At 48.7% G+C, this 19,854-nt stretch overlaps 2 protein-coding genes across 4 annotated transcripts; one reads left to right on the forward strand and one right to left on the reverse strand.

The window, feature by feature from the left end:
* Positions 1-25: 25 nt before the first annotated feature.
* On the reverse strand, positions 26-11,756 carry LOC147149302 (zinc finger protein 609-like). Of its 3 annotated transcripts, none has more exons than XM_086027474.1 (8): positions 11,369-11,756; positions 8,076-8,932; positions 7,151-7,367; positions 5,989-6,076; positions 3,878-5,918; positions 2,451-2,829; positions 1,322-1,657; positions 26-632 (listed from the first exon to the last, which is right to left on the reverse strand). In XM_086027474.1, the coding sequence occupies exons 2-8, from the start codon at positions 8,805-8,807 to the stop codon at positions 559-561; spliced, it is 3,867 nt and encodes a 1,288-aa protein (XP_085883600.1). In that variant the 5' UTR covers positions 8,808-8,932; positions 11,369-11,756; the 3' UTR covers positions 26-558. The 3 variants fall into 3 exon arrangements, with proteins under 3 accessions (XP_085883600.1, XP_085883602.1, XP_085883601.1); XM_086027476.1 differs by lacking the exon at positions 11,369-11,756 and adding an exon at positions 10,819-11,356; XM_086027475.1 differs by lacking the exon at positions 11,369-11,756 and adding an exon at positions 9,379-10,784.
* Positions 10,221-15,997, forward strand: LOC147149303 (sperm axonemal maintenance protein CFAP97D1). Its single transcript, XM_086027487.1, has 6 exons — positions 10,221-10,239; positions 12,777-13,027; positions 13,256-13,336; positions 14,064-14,194; positions 14,587-14,773; positions 15,413-15,997. The coding sequence occupies exons 2-6, from the start codon at positions 12,929-12,931 to the stop codon at positions 15,497-15,499; spliced, it is 585 nt and encodes a 194-aa protein (XP_085883613.1). The 5' UTR covers positions 10,221-10,239; positions 12,777-12,928; the 3' UTR covers positions 15,500-15,997.
* The last annotated feature ends 3,857 nt before the right edge of the window (positions 15,998-19,854 follow it).

A 19,854-nucleotide genomic window follows, 5' to 3' on the forward strand; every position in this document is an offset into this window, starting at 1 on the left:
GCACCAAACAGTTGAAACCAAAGACTAAGAGGCAGGCAATAGCTTTTATTGAGTGCTTGCTGGTGACATCACAGTGGTGTCATTGAGGAGGCGGGGCCCAGGTGTTGTTGGTCCAGCTACATGTTTTTAATATGATCAACAAGAGTAGAAAAACAACAGACCAAAAAAAAAGAAAAAAAAGAAGAAGAGTAGGAAACGAAACGGCATCCAACCTCTTAAAAATTATTCCTATGTACACTATTTACACGCACACGCACTACAGCTACACACTGAGGGGGAGGAAGCCTGCCGCCGCCGCCGCCGCCGCCATTCCGTGTGAATGCTGTCTTAATGGTCGCTCCACAGGGTTTCGACTTGTTGTGTTCGGGACAAGCGGCGAGGGAGATGAAGAGGAGGAGGATGAGGTTCCGTCCTCTGAGCGTCATGCCGTCCGGGGGGCGGGGCGGGGCGGGGCTAGCACCTATGCCCGCCCGTCGCACTCCCTCATCGCGGCGACTGCATCCTTGCGCGATCCGGTCACGTGATTCCAGGCGGGGCCCGGCGGCCACGAGCCCTTCCTCACCTCCGCGGGGGCGGGTACATGGACGGCGCCGATGCCTGCTGGCTTGCCACCATGGCCGACGACGACAGACCTGCCGCGCCGCGCGCACACAAACGCACCACGTCACGACCTTGCTTAGCCAAGTTGGGCGAACAATGTGACAGGAGGAGACGCTTTGCATGCCAAACGAGGAAACACGCAGGGAAGCAGGCAAAGACGGAAGAAATAAAGGAAAGGAGGAAGAAAGGATGGAAGGGAATGGAAGAAAGAGGACAGGAATAAAGAAGGTAGGATGAACCAAAGGACAAAAAAAAAGGAAAATGGAAGAAAAGGAAGGAAAGATGCAAGGAAACAAAGACGCAACAAAAGAAGCAAACAGGGAGGTCAGGAAAAAGGAAGACAAAAGAGGTAACATGAAAAGAACGAAATAAAATATGAAGGGAAGAAAGGAATAAAAAAGGCTCCAAGAAAGGAAGGAAATAAGGAATGTAGAAAAATAATGAAGAAGGGGGGAATACATGAGTAGAGGAAATGAGCAGGGAGAAAGCGAGCAAAGAAGGAAATCAAGGAGGAAGAAAGGAAAAAGGGAATAAAAGAAAGAAGGAACAATGGGCGGAAAGGCAGGAAAAAAGAAAGGTAGGAAGAGGAAAGAAAGTAAGGAAAGAAGGGGGCCAGGTGGGAGAAAGCAAGGAAAAAGGGAAGGAAAGGAGCCAAAGAAATGAGGAGGGGGAGGAAAGGGAAAAGAAGGAAGGATGAGCGCAAGACGAGGAGGCGCGTCACCTGAGGCGTAGGCGAGGTCGTACTGTCCGGCGAGGAGCGGGTAGGCCAGGTGGTGATGGTGGTGGTGGTGCGGCGGCGGCGCGCGCTGGGCGGGCGACGAGCGCGGCCGCTCGCCGTCTCGCTCGCGCTCGTGCGAGGCCGTCTTGTCGGGGAGGGCGGAGGGCGACTTGCTCTTGTAGTGGCTGGCGTGCTGCTGCAGGAGCTCCAGCGCTTTGGCCTCGCCGCCGGCCACCTTCACCGTGGGGCTGGAACGCGACGCCTTCTCGCCGCCCTCATCGGCCGCCGCCGCCTTGCCGGCGTATGGCGAGAAGGAGTAACCGGCAGGGAGGTAAGATCCTGAAGAAGCACACACGCAGGTGGTTACGTGGCCTTTCTTGGGGCTCATCTCATTTCTTGCTTTTGGCTTGCTTTTAGCTCAGTTTGACTTCTTTGTCTTGTCATGTCAGTTTTTCACCGTCTATTTGTTGTGATTTCATCACACTTTTGTCGTTTCTTTCGGCGTCCGGCCGCTGATGTGAATCGCGACGATCAGGGTTAGCCTGAGGACGTTAGCTTTTTTGCTAACATTGGACTCTCTATTAGCATTGCGTATAACACGACGTCACCGGAGCCACTTGCGGGATGAAATGCGGCGTTGCGCGGTTTCAAACACACTGCGATTATCTACCAAGTAGTTGGACTCATTTTCAACCTGTTTTTACGTATTGTGATCCATTTAAAAAAAAAAAAAAATCATCATTAAAAGTGAACGTCAGTGTATTAGAATAGAATTGTACTGGGGGGTCCGCAGTAGAATTGGCCAGAGAACATAGTCTACATTTCTTTCAACGGCGTACTTTTTCAACTCCCGGTGTCGTTTCTTCGGTGTCTTTCATTGCGTCGTTTTGGTATTTTATCCACCTGTTATATTCGAATTTTTTTTGGAGGGGTTTCTTTGCAGTGTCATTTTGAGGTCATTATTGTTTTTAATGGTGTCTTTGTCTTGTGTCTGATTTTGTTTTTATTGCCTGCGGATGTTTGTTTTTGTTAAATGACATCTTTGATATATTTACAGAGCTTTGTGGTGTTTCTTTTTTTTTTTTTTAATTCCTTCAAGCAGTCATACGCGGTCACGCGGCAGTTGTCTTACCAGGGTAATTGGGCATCATGACGGAGGGCACTCCCCTGTACCCGGGGTGTCCGGGGTGTCCGGGCTCATAGGCCTGCCCGTAGGCGTAGGGTCCGTGCATGTAGGGCATGTAGCCCTGGTGTTGCGGCAGAGGGGACGCAAACTGCACGTGGGGGGGCCGCGCCTCCTTGGCCGCCGGCCGCTGCTGCTGCTCCTCTGGGGGCCCCGGCGCCCGGCCGTCCACCCCCTCCTTGGCCTCGTCTTTGTGCGCCGCCGCCTCCTTCGGCCGCGGACGCTCCTCCTTCAGCTTCCTGTCGCGCTCGCGATCGTCGTCCTGCGCCTTGGGGGCGTCAGAGTACTTGTTGGGGTACACGTACGGCCACAGGCGGGCGTCAGGCTCCTGCCAAAAGGGGGCGGCGGTTAGGAGGGACAAACAGCAGGTAGGGCGGGGCTGCCATTACCCATTATTTTAAGAATGAAATCATGTCATCTTTTAAAACTTGTAATTATTTCAAATTGACAGTGCAGAAGATTTACAACCATAAATCAATTCTGATTCAGTTTGGGGTTCGCTCCGTAACATCCTTTAGAAAATTTGCACAAATGTTGATTGTTTTTCAAAGTGGAAGCAGATATTTGCCAACGTCTCATTTGGATTCAATGCAAACAAAGGGGAGAAGATTGACTGTTGCGAGGCTGAAATTCCAAGCATTCGCACCATTTTAAATGCGACAAGCTCTCTAAACAATGAATCGATCGTCAAAATGGTCCATTCATGTGATTATCAATTAATTGTCGCTTGGTCGACCTGTTCCCCATCTAGTTGCAAGATTGCAGAAAGATTCAAACATTCCACGGGAATTAGGCGGCCTATGGTGAAGATGTGGAAACTCGCAACTAACGGCGACAACGATGATCTTGGCATCTACCTCATTGGGCTCGGAGCCCGTCCGACGGCCACCCGCGCTCCCTGCTTGCCCGGAAACTAGAATACATTTTATTATGATAAGAAAATTGTGAAAAATTAGTGTACTAGTGTAGTGTATTGCTGCTACGAGTGCCACTTAAGGTTTTTGTTGGCCAGCATTATAAGTCATTCTACACAGAGGACAAAGAATATATGGCTGAGTACTGTTACTGTAGTGTACTGTCTCTGTGTTGTTGCTGAACCATTTGTGGTCAATCCATCGCTTGAAGGGTTACACAGCAATGACGATGCTAATTAGCGTTAAGCTAGCGGGGCCAGTTTGGCGGTTTGAAATACACAAAGTGCCGTTCTCGTCGTCCAATGTTTAGTTTGCGAGCGAGCAGACCTTTTGGGACAGTAAACAGCCGCTTGTTGTCACGCGAGCTGAGTTTGCCGGAGTCGTATCTGAAACGCTCGCGAGTGGAGTCACCATCTGTTTTTTCCCTAAAGTTGACTGGCAATGCAGCAAGCGCGGTCATACCTGTCTGTACCACATGGCGGCCTCGTCCTTGCCGTGGTGGCCCGCCTCACTCAGCTTCATCTTCAGCCCCTCGGGCGGCGGGGCGGCCACGACGACGACCTTGGGGTCCTCGCCCTTCACCATGATGACAGACTTGGCCTGCTCGGGCCCCGCCGCCTCCTTGGGCTTGCCTTTGGGCAGCTCGGCGAGGACGGGGGCCGGCGTCAGGGTGGGCGGCCCCGCTGAGGCTTTGGCCTCCGCCTTCTTGTCGGCCAGCCGCTGGCGCTCCTCGCACTGCTGCCGGTAGGCGGGGCTGGAGGCCAGCAGGTGGGCGTGGTAGGCCTGGTCGGCCGAGTACGAGTAGGGCTGGCCGTAGTACTGGTTGTAGTAGAGGGGAGGGGGGGCGTACACGTTGGCGCGCTGCTGGATGACCGACGGCTGGGGGGGTCCGGCCTCGGCCTTCCTGTCCTCCTGAGGCTCCGCTTTCACCTTGACCTCCTCGGCCGCCTCTGGCTCGTCCTCCTTCTTGGGCCCCGGAGAGGCGGTGGACGCGGGGCTGGCGTTAGCGTAAGCGGCGGGGTAATAGGCGTCGTAGGTGGGGTAGTAGGGGGCTTCCTTGGCGGGTGGCGCTTGAGGGGGGAACAGCGCCTTCTTGGTGTCGGGCTCCGTTTTCACCTTGACGCCCTCCGCCTTTCCTTCGCCGTCCTCGCCCTCGTCGGAGATGTCCGAGTAGGCGGGGCTGCCGGCTTGGACCGACACGCCATCGGCGCCGTTTTGCCCCAGGGCGCCTTCCGCCCTGCCCCCGCCGCTGCCGCCCAGGGAGGGGCTGGGCGCGTTGTCCGAGAAGCTGTAGACTTTGTCGGCCGCCGCCTTGATGCTCGCCAGTCGGCTCTGCTGCGCTTCCGAGGAGCCGTTGAGCAGGGCGTCGCCCGCCTCCGCGTACCCGTCCTCCGGCCGCGCCCCCTTCGGGCTGTCACCCTCCCGCCTCTTCTTGTCTTTCTTCTTCTTGTCTTTGGCGAGGGGGCTGGAGGCGGGGTCCACCAACATGGGGGGCTTTGATTGGCCGTTCTTTGTGGGCGCTTGTACCACTGATCCCGGAGTGGGGGAGGCAGCCCGCGAGTTGTAAGACGGGGGCACGGAGGGGCCGGCGGGCGGCGCGGGGCGACCGGGCTTTCCGCCCTTCGGGGTCATTTTGTCCGTTTTCCCGCCGGCCGCCATCTTCTTGGCCTTCCTGTCGTCGACGCCGTCGTTACTAGCCTCGTCCGTCAAACACTCAGCGTCCGTGCCGTCCGGCTCGCTCTCGCCCGTCTTCTTCTTGCCCAGCTTGGGCGGCTGCTTCCCCGGCGACGGCGAGGGGGCGTCGAAGCCCCGCCCTTTTGGTGTGGCAGAGCGGGCCGGGGAAATGGCGGCGCCGTTGCAGGGAGCGGTGTCGGGGTGGAGGCCAGAATCGTCGCCGTATTCGCTGTCGGCGTCATGCTCGTGGGGACGCGGCGGGTGGTACTTGTCGGCGTCGTGTTGAAGGTGGGCGGGCGGCGGGTGGTACTTGTCGGCGTCGTGCTCATGGTGGGCTCGCGCCTGGTGGTACTTGAGACCGTTGACGTGCTTGTACTTCTTGTTGCAGTTGGGGTGGGGGCAGTCGATGAGTACGGGCGAGGGGCACGTGCGGTCCAAGGGGGGCGGGGCGGGGGGTTCCGACTTCCCCGCGGAGAGCGAGTGGGCGGCGCCGGTGGAGTTGCTCCGCATTCGCTTGGACGCTTTGGTGTCCTCGGAGCTAGAGGTGGGCTCCATGTCCGAGGCGGGCTTGCTCTTCCTCTTGGCGGAGGAGGGGCTGGCCTTGGCGTCCTCCATGCCGGCCCCGCCCACGGCCCCTGCGCCTCCGGTTTGGCTACCGCGCCGCCCTTTGCCGTTGGCGCCGGCGCCCCCGCCGCGGGTCTTGCCGCTTCCTTTGTTGTCCGATGACGTGCTGTTGTCATTGGCGGGCACCACGCCGGCCGGGCGCATCCGCTTGCCACGGCCGCGCCCGCCTCGCATCTCCACGTCGCTGGTGGGAGAATCGCAGAACCTGAAAGACATCGGCAGCGCGCTCAGCGTGGGCCGGGCACTTCACTTAGCGTCCGTCGGCCTAAACCAACCTGGGGGGGGCCCAGTCGTGCCGGGTGCAGTCCAACAGGGTTCCCACGTATGTCTTGTTCCTCCACGTCACGTTCACCACCAGCATGCCTGCGCCGCACAAACACGTCACCGTATGAGATATTGCAACTTCGAGACATTGTGTGCGAGTGCACAATATTTTGAAAAATATGGAAGCATGTGGAAATATTTGTCATCGTGAATTATAACGGTATGGAATTATATAGAATATTATGAAATGACGTACAATGAGCGTAACTGTTTTTTTTTTTTTCCAGAAGAGGAAACGGTTTGCATTGGTCAACAAATGTGGAAACTGGAGTTGAATAAATCATTTCGGGCTTTAATTTTGAAAATGTTGTCATTGGGAATGAGCTGTGACCTGTTTGGAGCTGGAATGGTTAAATCCGTCAAAGGATGTGTAAATCGGAGGTCAATGTATACAAAAAACATTGATTGGGGCTTTTACTTTGAAAGTTGTGGCTGAACATGTTGAAGCTGGAATGGATTGAGTCGGTTGGGAAATGTCGCAGGACGGAAACGTAGAATTAGTCTCGATATGGGAGTTCTATTGTGAGGAATGTGGAACTTGACGGTGGAGTTTTTGCAATGGGAATGTGGGACTTTGAATGTTGAAAATTCTTCCAAAGGTGAACCGAACGAGCTGAACATTTTGAATTTTAAATAAGTACAATATGACATTTATTTGTTGAATGTCAATTTGGGAATGAATGGGGATTTTTGGGGGGGCGGGGGTGTGAAAAATGTGGAACGGTGGGAAATTATGAAATTTTGAAATAAGTAAGTAAATAAGTAATACCTGGCTTTCCATGAACTTTTGGAATATGTGGAAGTTGGAACTATTTGAATCGGTTGAGAAATGGGGACGTAGTTAAGTGTCAAAAAAAGCGGGGAGAATACCGATAAAGAAACGGAATGACGTGTGAATGCTTCCGGCATCGGCACAACTGAGACGAACACTTGAAAACAGGAAGACATGATAAACACACGAGGCATGAACATATTAGTGTCGAAACACACAACCAAATTGAGTGATTGGGGAGTCGGGTATGAGCAAATGAATGATTGCGACCGCGTTGTGAATCATTTGCGACTCCCGAACACTTGGGACGGACGGGAGCAGCTGGCAAATTTTTCACCGACCGTCTTCGGTCTCCTGCCACACGATGCCCTCCAGGTTGACGCTGGTCCCGGGCTCGCAGGGTCCCAGGCACTCGGGCTCGGTGGCCTGGGCCACGTCGGCCGTGTTGACCGCCAGCGAGCGCGTGCGCACCATGATCTGCTCGCACGGCGACGAGATGTCGCTGTTGGCCAGCAGGTGCAGGGGGGGCGGAGCCGGCGTGGAACCGGGGGACTCCATCTGAAAGCGGGGGGACACACAGAGACACAAGCAAGGGTGAGCAGGTCCACATATTGGAAGTCAAAAGAAAAACGCATGCGTCAGCTTTTGAGAAAAGCGAGGAGGCAGAGCCTCACAGACCCAATTGCAAGATTAATTGTCGTACTCGGCACGTTTCCGCTCTTCTCACATGGTTGAACTAGCATTAGCCCCACTACATGTGTAAAGACAGGATTATTAGGCCATCAAAAGCCCATCCTCGCTCTTTGTTTATGTCGTTTTATAGATTGAGGTGTCACAAAAGCAGTCAATATTCATCAACTGTTCTACTTGACATGTTTCTTTAAAAAAAAATCTCCTTTACTCCACTTTATGGTAAGCAATCTTTTTTTTGGTGGTTCGACTGCTGATAAGACAACACGATTGGCGACTTAGAAGGCTGCCGTTTTCTGTTTCCATGATATGTTGTTTCAGGCTTACTTTTGACAAAAAAGACCAAAATTCAGTAGCTAGCTGCTGTTTTGAAAATTGTTGATATTTTCAAGACAGACTGCGCCTTTGTAAATTGGCTCCTCTCTGTTGGCAGCCATGTCGTTGTGGAAGTGGTTCACATCAGTGGTGATGCGCTTACAACTATGAAATCTGCATAAAAAAAAAATAAATACTGTCCATTTGATTTTAAATAAACAGTTCCTCAAACAAATCTAGCCGAGGTGTCCCCAATCGTACCTTGTCCCCACACAGCATCTTCTTGAGGTTGCGACATTCGCCGCTGTCCATCTCCTCGTCCTCGTCTTCCTCCTCCTCGGTCGTCATGGCGACAGGCTGGCCCATCCCAGCAGAGTCCAAAGCCACATGACCCATGTGACCCAGGAGCTCGGCGGTGGCCTCAGAGTTCTGCTGGCCCTCAAAGGGGCCGCCGCGGGGAAGGGGGGGCCCGGATGGCGGCGGCTCCTTGTCCACCTCCATTTTGTCCTTCTTAGTCTTTGCCGATATGCCATCCTTGTCCTTCTTAACAGCCGGCAGGACCCGCGAGGCTTTGCCGGACTTGTCGCCCCCTTTAGTCAGGGCAGAATTGAGGTTGTGGGCTGCCGCGGAGTCCCCGGGGGCCCGACCCAGAAGCTCCTTCTTGACGGCATCTGGCGGCGGCGCGGCCATCTTGGCGCCGTCTTTGGAGTTCTTAGTGCGCTTGGATTTGGATTTGCTGTCTTTTCCCTGCCCGCCACCCACAGGACTGACGAACTTGATGTTGTCGGGCAGAGCGGCCACGGCGCCGGGGGGGCCGGCCACGGGGCCGCCCTCCTTGCTGCCGGACATCTCCAGTTTGTCCTTCTCCAGGTCGGCGTCCAGGTCAATGATCAGATTTCCCACACCGATGTCCCACTCATCGCCGCTGTCGTACGCGTCCACCGCATTGGAGTCCACACCTTTCCCGCCTGCAGGGCCGCTGCTGAGGGACATCTTAGTAGGGGCGTCCCGGAGCGCCGCGGGGGGGGCTGCAGGAGGGCCGCGCTCCTCCCAGCAAGCCGCAGGACGCCTGCTCAGGGCTGGACCCGGCGCCGCCGCCCTGCTGCCCGCATGGCCTCCTGCGCGACACAACAGGTTTCAAGACACACTTCAACTACAACTACATTTTCTATCCTGATAACGATGTCGACCCCCATTATAAGTTTTTCTTTAAATTACATGACATTAACGGTAAATTTCGGTGATCTTTTATTAGTTATTTCCTTGCGGTGCAGCAACGAATTGATTGATCGACAACTACCGGTAATTGATGATCTAGTTAATCAACAACAATTCTGATAATCGACCATAACCATTTAGAAACCCTGCTTAGCTTCAACTTTTCCAAACATTACATTGAAGCACTTAAAAAAATAAAATAAAATAAAAAATATGTATAATCTGCTTGCAAAAATACATTTAAGAACACATTGGATTAAGCGAAGGTTGAACAAGGTTGACGTCATAGAAAGGCAGCAAAATCCCTGCATCAAAATAATGATATAAACGATTGAGGGTTAAGTACATGTTTTTATGTCACACTCCACTATGGATGATCGTAACGTAGCACAGCTCTATTTGGAACCTGTAAAAATGAGAAAAAAATTAAAACGTCATCTTTTTCACTGAAAATTAGGGCACGGCCAAGATAATAATAATAATCACGGTTCGGAGGGATACAGCATGATGAGAAATAATCAAATTATTCAGTTTTACTCTAATTCGAAGCTATTTCCACTACATTTTCTATACGTAATATTACAGAAAAAAATGTTCTCAGGAAAAACTTTTGCCCCCACCCTAGACTTAGCATTATGACAGACTGTCAATTGTAGGAGATCTTGTCACGACACTAGTTGAAATATACACTCTTAAATTGTCTTTTGTTTTCTGTGTCAGTGTTTTGTGCCTTCCTTTTACCCCCTCCAAGTAATGTTCTGCAGGTAGTCATGCATTTCTTGTGAAGGAATACCTGAAAGTGTATTTCAACAAGTTAACCGAGGACATGACACACACTGTCGTGACATAATAAAACCAATTAGATATTAGTCTATTATCAACATTTCTTTGGGCTATTACCTTCTCATACTTATATTTGAATAGCAAACATACAGAGGTAGTGCAATAAACTGTGGTCAAATATTTGCAAAGTCAAATGCTACATGTTCGGATCCAAACTTAATTTTTGTGTGCCTTTTTCACTTTGTCGTCCTGCAGTTTGTGCAATTTAATAAATTGAGATGACATTTTTTTTGTTTTTCCTCACCTTTTTTTGTCACTATCGTCGTAAAAAAATGCAGTGGCAGTTTCACATCAACTGAAACAATAAACAGAACTAACCTGAACCAATTACATGTCTAAATGTGACTCGCGAGCAAAGTATGAGGTAAAAACGCACATTTATCTCACGGCGCTAGCGTCACATTAGCAAGGTTACAAACATTTGGGGGCTTTTGGTCGCTGGTGAAGTGGCGCAGTAATTAAAATATCAAATTTTCAGTTTGCGTTGAATAAATAAAAAATAAAGTACATTCAAACAAGTGCTTTAAGACAAGGCGTTAACGCGGATGCCACCACCCGACTAGCTCACAAGCTAAGTAGCTACCAGTTAGCATGTTAGCCGAGAGAAGCTCTCGGCCTCGCTGTCACTGAAGCGCAAGGGGTTACGCCGAGAAAAGTTAATAGCCCCACTGGGTGATCACTTATGCCTTAAATGACACTCAAAGACGGCGACCGCTACGGCAAACATCGAATATTGCGCTGGGACGCATCTCGATTTCCGAACGCTTTAATCGAGGCCCGCGGTGGCCCGCTGCTACAAGGCTAGCGGTGTCCATTATCGGACGCGTCTGTCTGTTTGACCAAAACATCCCAAATTGAGATTGCGGGTGCCGCCTTTCCGCGAATTCCCCTCTGTCGCGTTGATAAACATCACTTGATGGTTTGAAAGCGGTGTCAAACTTACACTCGGGTGTGAGCGTGTCTGCACGCTTTATGTAACATCATCTGAAGTCGTTATTTGCGACGTGACAAGCTGTCGCAACCTCCAAATATAGCCATTGACCAAACTCTGAATTGAACCGTTACATCTGCACACATGCTGGGCAGAAACTTGCTCAGTGGCGTTGTTTAAAGAAAATAAATGCACCCTCTCCACCCGGGATACAACCAAGCACATCGAAAACAAGCTCGGGTGCTAATTTCGGCCCAAACACATCAAGCTGCCGTAGCGTCATGAAACCACGGTGGCGTGTTTGTACAGAAAGTCCCTCCACGAAGGAAACAATAGGAAGTCGAACAGAAAGAGGTCGACCCTCAAAGAAAAAGTATCAGGTGCACGAATCGGGTCAGACGGGGACGTGTCCGACGATGGAAGCAGAGTGCTTAGCTCCCCGGCGTCTGCAGACAAAGACGGTGGCAGCTAGCCCGCCGAGCTAGCCCGCCGAGCGAGCGAGCGAGCATCGGCCCGGCCACCAGCCGTCCTCCCCAAAGACGGCGAGTGTCCGGCCCCTTACCCAGTTCACAATTCCGATGCGGCCCGCTTCACGTGCACTCCATAAGCCCGGGACAGGCCAGGCCAGGCCAGGCGGCGAACGGGCGGAAGAGTGGCGAACGTGCTCCCGGTTCGCTGGCTGGCCTCAGTGGAGCGCAGCCGTCACACGGCCCCGGGGCCCCCCTGGCCTGCACGCCGCCGCCAAGCCGCACATCCCGCACTCACTGAGCCGGACTAACGCAAAGAGGGACGGAGCCCGGCTGTCCCATGAGCGGCTTGGATAGTTCCAATGGGTCCCAAAGTGCCAATATTCCCCTTGAAAACACGACAAGAACGCACGGGAGAAAGCAGCACAGCGACTCCACTCAGGACTGATACAAAGCGAGCAAAACCCGGAACGCTTGAATGGATTCAGTGAGCAACTCGGATCCACATGGCACCGGATCAGCCTCTCGCTGGATCGGATTCAAGTGTGCGATTCATTTTCCGACGGCGCCACATGAAAATCTGCAAGATTTCAACACATGACAACCTCAACTCTGTTCAATAAGGTGTTATGGAGCCTATGTATCGCTGGTGTCAAAATCCGGAGCAATTGAATCAAGGAGGGAAACATTTAAAACATGCAGCAGGGCACTGGCCTTCGAGGACCGGAGTTTGACACCTGTGCTATCACAACTGATCAGAATTTGGAAATATTTTTTTCAAACAAGACTACAAGCAGTCATTAACATTACACACACATTATATCACTATTTAATCAACATTCACAAAGAAAAAACGTCTCCAATTCCAAGTGCATACATTTTCAGCACCAACTGTCAACTCATATTGGCCCGGGGCCATAACATGACTTTGTCGACCCACCCATTCACTGGCCCCAGAACACATTTAAAAAAAAAATGCGATGAAATCAACACATTTAACGTGCAGAAAAAGTAACTATACAGAAGTCATATTTTCTCAAAGGCTTACATAACACACATTATTAAAACGCTTTGTATGAATTAATCATTGAATCTTTTTTGTTTTTTTATCATGATCATCATGAATTTAGGTCAGTGCCGGTTCTGGCAGGGCCACTCAAAAAGGCTTCATGTAGTAGGAGAACCCGACTGCAATTGTTTGGAAAGTGGATTTATTACATGAAACTTCAGTGACCTCTCCTGGTGAAAATTGAGTGTGCGGGGATTTTCAGAACATCTTCGCTTTGAAAAATCTGCGCGCAAACACACGAAGGCGAAATGTCATGCTATATTTACACGTACAGATTGATGAACAGGTGTATTGTGTTATTGATGAGTGAGTTGTCGTGCATGGGGAAATACTTTACGTTGTCACGTCCTGTACTTTCCTGCTCTCTGCTGAACTTGATTGAGCCAAAAGGGAAATTATTGTCTTCACGTGTAGTGTCGTGTTGCAACCAACAGGAGGCAGCATTGAAGCAGAGGTGATGGATGGTGACGAATCCCTGATGGATGGCTGCAACAGTGTCTGACGATGACGAGGAAGAAGAAGAAGCCCGGAGTGTTTCCATGGCAACCAAGCAACAAAAAACGACACTTGTACTCTACCTGCCGAGATGCAGCAGCACAAGGCCTACCAGCCACTGCGGCCCACCGCCAACCGCTTGCTGCAGCACGTGTGGGACACGCGAGACTTTCAACGCCACCGCCACAGGGTCCGTTTGCAGTGGACGCGCGTGTCCGTGTGAAGTCCACACTGTGGACGCGTGTTCGTGGGCGCATGTCTGTGTGACGCGTGTTATTTTGCGTGTAACCGACGCGCGTCCCTTACGTGTGCGTGTGTTCTCGTCAATGTTCGCGTCGGTCAACTTTTGTAATTATTCGTGCTGACGTGTACGCGACGCGTGTTGTTCATGTGTGGGCGTCTTGTGTGTGGTGTCCAGGTAAGCGCGGCCCTCCCCGTGGTGGACACCAAAGGCAGCGAGACGCCCACTCACATTCAACTCCAACTGAAAAAACTTCAGGTGACACCAACAAGCATAAAAACCTCCTGTTTGACTTAAACTAGCCCTTTTAAAATACAAAACCCTTCATTTTTACTCCAAAACTTCCCTCTTTTCTTCAAAAGCTTAATTCTGCCTTCAAAATTCCCTTTTTTGGGTTCTTAAAGTTCGTAACCTTTGTTTTTCTTGAAAACATAAATTTATGTTGACTTTAAAATCCCCTTATTTCAATTCAAATTATTTCTTTAAAACCTCTTACTTTGCATCAAAACTTATATTTACCCCAAAACATTTTTTTTCCTCCTTCAAAACCAAAATTGCACTTCAATTGTTCTTCTTGACTTTGGTGCTGTGTATTTTTCTTACAACCTCACCTCCTTCCCCCCCCCCAAAAAACCAAATCCTTCACCACAAAGCCTCCTTGTTTATAAAACAAAACAATAAAACCACCCGTTTGAATTTAAAACCTCCCCCGTTTCACCCAAACCTCCTGTAAATCCAAATCACCTTTTGTTTAAACTTCAAGCCCTCCACCTTTTCCTTTATTTTTCTTTACATCAAAACAGCCATTGTTTTTCATTACGCAACAGAACCGCCTCTTAATTCCCCAAACTCCTTCTGTACAAGAAAACCTTTTTCCTTGTTTCCTTTCCTTGTGATTCTGTTCCTTCATTTGGTGAGTTGGCGCAACAACGACGTCATGCTAACAAACTTAAGCTAAGCTAATGATGCTAACGGGGGCGCTCAGCTGCAGGACGAGCGGCGGTCGGCCGTGGAGCGTGACAACCTGCTGCTGGCGTCGGGCCTGGCGCGCATCCGAGCTTCTCCGGCCCGAGTCGACCATCAGAACCGCGACCGACACCGACAGCAGCTCGCCAGGTCAGGCGGCACACAGGGAACATTTGGCCCCCACTGCCACTTCAAAACATTCTTTTTACGAGCATGCCTTCTTTTGACTTTGTAAAATCTTTCTCCAAAAACTTCCATTTTAAAATTCAAAACTTGAATTTTTACTTCAAAACCTCATTGAAAAGCCACACTTTCAAAACATCCTCCTGTACAACAAGTCATTTCACTCTAAGAAATCCTCCTTTACGTCAAAACCTTCACTTTGACTTCAAAACCTCCTTTTTTACACAAACTTAATTTCTTCAAATCATCCTTTCATGTCTTTTTTCTTTCAGTTCAAAATACTGTTTTGTTTTAACTCCCAAACCACTTTTTTCACGTGAATGAGGACAAGATGCTAGCATGTTAGCATGTTATCGCAGTGCGAACGCGGCCAAGCGGCGGGCGGAGCTGGCCGAGGTGAGCCGCCAGAACCAGAAGATCCACCAGCGACTCACGAGCCGGCGTTCCGAGTACCGCCGCCGGTTGTGGTCGACTGACTGGCAGAAGGCGGAGCAACTGCGCCGTGACGTCTCCCACTACCCGCGGCTTCCCGATGTACGCAAACAGGTGCCGGGTTCTTTCTTCTTCTTGTGCCCGGATATGAAACGCAAAATCCTCTGGTGAAAATACAGCCTGGAGCTCCAAAATTAGCTCAGTAGCGCCCCCCGGACAGTTAGTCAACATTTTTATTCGTATCAACGTTTTTTTTCCAGAAAGACTTTAATCTCACAGTGCGACTTCTTTCTTTAAAAAGAAAACGGATGGAAAATTTTGTCATGCAGTATGAAGCTTTCCTTAAAAAACAAAAATGACTGTAATCTCATATAGTCCATTCATCGATTATCTGAACATTAGAAATATTTATTTTAAAATACAGAATTAATTTTGAAATATGATATTTTCTGAAAAAAATACTACTTTATTCTTTTAATATTTCATCCATCCATCCATCCATGTTATTTAACATGTTTTGTTATGGACAATCCATGGCGAGCACAGAGTTCAATATTACAACTTTTTCCGAACAAATCCCCACTATTTTAACATGACAGTAGATTTCAAATTGTAAAAAAAAAATATTTATGGCATCATAAAAATGCTAATACAGGAGTTTTTTTTGTTTTTTTTTTAAATAAAATAAAAAAGGACTCTAGATTGATAGAGTTTTGCCTCTTTTGAACATGTGACATTGGAATTGGGTTTTAGGTGACTGAAAAGAATCCTGCGCCGGCAGTGAGCACGCCAGTCAAGAGATGCAAAGAAAGAGCAGCTGCTAAACGGACTTGCAAGTGAAACGTTGTTATTGTGTGAGGGGCCGTCGATTGATGGTCATCAATGAATCGATTCTTGCCCCCTCGAAGTGTCCTCCGAGCGACGCTCGGGACGTGTGGCGGCAAGCCGCTTTCAACTGCACGACATCAAAAGCCATCAAACGGGACACGGAAGTAAGAAATGGGCTTGTACTGCTTACGGCTTGAATGACATCAATTAAGCACTCTGTGTCTTTTAATTATCCTTTGACGGTTGTAATTATAATCATTTTAATGACTGTATTGCTGAAGGTGTTTTGTTAACCTGTTTCAAATTGATGTTGTTGTAAAGCAGCGATCATTTTGCCAAGCGTGACGGGACAAAGATTTGCTTGTGGACAAGCGGCATCATTTCGAGCCTTCTGAGACGCAATTATGAATTGGATGATAAGGATGGTGATTACATTGCATTTGCAATTGTTGATATTCATTCTTGAAAAATCCTGCACGCTAATCAATAAATCAATAACGCTGCATCCACTCCCCGCTCGACACGAGTTTCTTTATTCGGGTATTTCAAATGGGCAAACTAACAAAAGGGCTGCCACGGATTTGAAACCAAACGTCGGTCGCAATTGGACGCTCACTTTGGCCACTCCGTGCGGAGACCACCTTGTGTGTCAAAGAACGAAAAAAGCAACAACAAAAAAAGGCCGCGAGCGCCGACGAGTGCTGCAAGTCTCAAAAGAGGCAGCAGCAAGCAGTGAGTCGGTCGGGCACTCCTCACTCAGGTGTTGGGCTCCACACTGGTGCCACTCCTGCTCCAAATGAGCAGCGGCAACAAAGCCAAAGTCAAATATGAGCGCAAGTAAACACAACGACATATGAATGCATGAAAGGAGGCGGAGAGCTTGGAACGTTTGTGTGAAGTTCCCTTTGCCACGATTCACCGCAACCACTTAATCATTGTAACACAAGTCAAGTCAGCGCCAAGGATAAATGCTTTTCAACCGCGGTTTTGAGAAGAGAAACATGCCGAGAACAAAAAGCATGTTCGTGCGCCGTGCGTTCTGTTTGTGATTTGAGTAAACTACTTTCATTTCTTTGCTTTGCTTTAAAATGCCTTGAACTCTTTTGTCTGTAAATGCTTTTGACACGTTGTACTCGAAACAAGTGAAGCACAATGAGTTTGCAAGTGTGTGAAATGCGCTCTTCAAACAAAGCTGCCTTGCCTTGCACCACTTGGGCAAATGCGACCCAGAGCGGAGTTTTTTTTTTTTTTTTTTTTTTTGACAGTCTGAACGGCAAATTCAGATTTTTTCAAATCTGACCTGGGTCGCTTGCATGTGGTCCTAGATCGGACACGGATCCAATCTTTTCCAATGCGACCGCAGTCTAAACCGCCAGGTCGTATATATCCGACATTGACATTGACATTATCCGGAGCCCAAAATGTTGTGACAGCAGCGGGATCGAATCTGCAAAGTTATTTTGGGGTAACAGTATTGACTTTATATTTGATTTGAATTTAATCCCACTTGAAACATGAAGCATAAGGTGGACATTTATGGCGATCGTAGTAATTCAGACACGGTTCAGATCGATTCATTTTTTACGCACGGTTAGGACGTGACGTCATCGGCAGTGATACTTCCCTTAAATGAGAAAGCCTTGCATTGTAATTTTCCATAAATACTGTATATATTTCTACCTCCTACCGAATCGCTTCACTACAGAAACGACCCGACACGCTGGACCACATTTACTTCCGTAAACAATACGTCGTGAGTGACGTCGTCTCTTCCCGTCGTCACTTTGGCGACGCATGTGTTCATACAGCAGACAAGACCGAGGTCGCATTTATAATGTAATGTGAAGATGTGAAATTCGGATTATTTTTTTTTTTTTAACCTTTGATTTAAAAAAAAAAAAAAATCCGAATTGAGCATTAAAAGTTAAAGTCAACCCAAATGATTTTTTTTCCAAGAATATGTTCAATGCAAGTCCCAGTTGAAACAAGGCATTCCGATAAATATTGCGTTTGTGGAACAAGAGTTAGTCCACCTGTTTTTAGCCATCTCTGGGGGCGGTCATTTTGTCACTTCTGTCCACTGAAAATGACATCCCAAATGCTCACAACGACCGATCACCGCTCAAATTCTGAAAACATATCAGCCTGACCACCTCCGACCGGCAAAACCAAAACTGATCAAACTGACTGACAACCAGTCACGGCTGACCTGTTTTCCGAAACTGAGCCATGATTGGTCGTTACCTGAGCCTGAGCAGTTGTGATGTCATTTTCAGTTGACAGAAGTGACAAAATGGCGGCCGCCTGAGATGGCTAAAAACGGCTGGATTTTGCTGCTTAACTCATATTCCAGACATCTGGAGCATATATCCAGTCTGGCTGGTAAATGTTTGGAGGCCTCCCAGACATCATCAAGCAGACTTGCTGTTACCGTGACGACCGGGATGACTGTTTTGCTCGGCTACTGCGCAAATAAGTCCGTTTAATTAACGGCTTTGGGACTCACTTTGCTTTGTCACCTGTATTGCGGCAATGCAATTTTCCAGCTAAGCCAGTTGGGTGGGTTTGTGCTTCTCTCGCTTCCTTTTTCTGCCATGATCTTATTGAACCTTTCGGACAAGAGCAGCAACTCATTCTTTGGTTCGTTTTCCGAACCGCTTACGGTCCTGGCGGCTCGCAGGTGTGCCGGAGCCTAGCCCAGCTGTCTTGGAGCGAAAAGCAGCGTACACCCGGAACTGGTCAATTGGGGCAAATCAAGATTTGCAAGAATTGTGAAAATCGGACGATAGATTCTGGAGTCTTTTTGTGTGGCAAAAATGTCCTTTTTTGGGAGGGTTTTTGTGTGACTTCGCCTCAAGAAAATCTGGTCAACAAACACCTTCAACTCCGTGTCAAACGGTATCACTTGATTATTTCTGCTGCAAACCAAATCGCTTTACAAGGGACATTTCAAGAAAGTGAATGAAGTGAATTGGCGCATGCGAAGAAGTTCAGCCACACCTTTGTGTCTCTGCCGAGGAGTATCCGTTAGCATCAAGTGCACATTTCAGTGATAAGTCGACTAATTGGATCATCTGTAAAGTTCCTGGAGAGCTTCTTAATGGGATCCATAAAGAGTTTCGAAAAGAAAGGCACGCTAAAGAGCTTTAAAAATGTTCATTGAGGTGTGAAGCAGGTGCGAGGACACCTGCGAGTGCGCTTGTGATGATGATGATGATGATGATGATGATGACGACGACCACGACGTGGTGTCGCATTCACATACATTCCAGCCACATCTGCTTCCCCTTAATCATGACCGCAACTTTCCACTTGTTGTTTCCAATGCGCTCGCACAGACACACGCGGCTGGATGGCTGTGTCTGTGTGCGTGCGTGCGCGTGTACGTGTGCGTGTGTGCGTATGTGTGTGCGTGTAAGAGCGCGCGCGCGCGAGAGAGAGAGACTGTGTTTTCCTACGCCGATCATTCCCAAGATAACAAGCGGGGAAGTGAAAAATATTGCTTCCCTTGGACCAAAATGTGTGTGCTCGTGCGTGCGCGTGTGCTCAACGTTACATTCTTTTGTCAACGTGCTCAGTCAGCGCACGTGTTGAGGTTGGTGTGTGCACTAGAGGGCGCTCTGTCTCTTAAAATATCTAGTAATCATACAAATGCAGTATATTAAAAAAATATTAATACCCTTCATGAAAATATAATACTCACAATACAAAGAAAATACACAAACAGAAAAAAATATCATTTAATAATAGTTAATAATATACACATGTACTATAGTTATTCTAAATATAAATTTAAGAAAATAATACTATATGCATTATACACGTTTAATAAAATAATTTAAATAATCTAATAATATAATGGTGTATATATATATACTGCATGCATAGTAATAATATCATTTAATAGTATATGTAATCTATGCACAATAAAAGTCTAATAAAAAAAAATCATCGTTCAAATATAATAATATATAATAATATACAATTCTAAAAATACAATCAAAATAAGTTTGAATAGTGCATTGTGTACACTGAACTATGCTTTACAGTACAAAAATTGAATAATAATGTACCAAAATAGATATAGGTGCCCTGGTTGTGCTGGGCTGTGTGGTTGGGTCACCTGACTGGCAGTAGGGGTGGGGGGTGGGGGTTCTGGTTGGGGGTTCTGCCAGGAATTGTTAGAACACATGTTGACATGTGGCGTGCACATTTCCTGTTCTGGCAGCGGCGGGGAAGGAAAGGTGGCAAAAAAGAAAAGGGGAGAAGGGGGACAGAGAAGGTACGGGGCCAGGAAGGGCGGGGGTGCAAAAGGGGTGCTGTGTGGTTAGGTTCCGCCCACTGCAGATAAAAGGGGTGTCGGGCAA

Source organism: Filicampus tigris, chromosome 4 (assembly GCF_054856515.1).
Source record: "Filicampus tigris isolate MCC_2025a chromosome 4, RoL_Ftig_1.0, whole genome shotgun sequence".
Taxonomy (NCBI): domain Eukaryota; kingdom Metazoa; phylum Chordata; class Actinopteri; order Syngnathiformes; family Syngnathidae; genus Filicampus; species Filicampus tigris.

Bases quoted from the DNA above. Each gene is read 5' to 3' on its own strand.
- LOC147149303 (XM_086027487.1), top strand. From the start codon at position 12,929: ATGCAGCAGCACAAGGCCTACCAGCCACTGCGGCCCACCGCCAACCGC. The intron at 13,337-14,063 runs GTGACACCAACA...GGGGGCGCTCAG, and splicing joins TCCAACTGAAAAAACTTCAG to CTGCAGGACGAGCGGCGGTC. The intron at 14,195-14,586 runs GTCAGGCGGCAC...ATGTTATCGCAG, and splicing joins CACCGACAGCAGCTCGCCAG to TGCGAACGCGGCCAAGCGGC.
- LOC147149302 (XM_086027474.1), bottom strand. From the start codon at position 8,807: ATGTCCCTCAGCAGCGGCCCTGCAGGCGGGAAAGGTGTGGACTCCAAT. The intron at 6,077-7,150 runs GTCGGTGAAAAA...TGTGCGGCGCAG, and splicing joins GTGGCAGGAGACCGAAGACG to GCATGCTGGTGGTGAACGTG. The intron at 5,919-5,988 runs GTTGGTTTAGGC...GATGTCTTTCAG, and splicing joins CACGACTGGGCCCCCCCCAG to GTTCTGCGATTCTCCCACCA.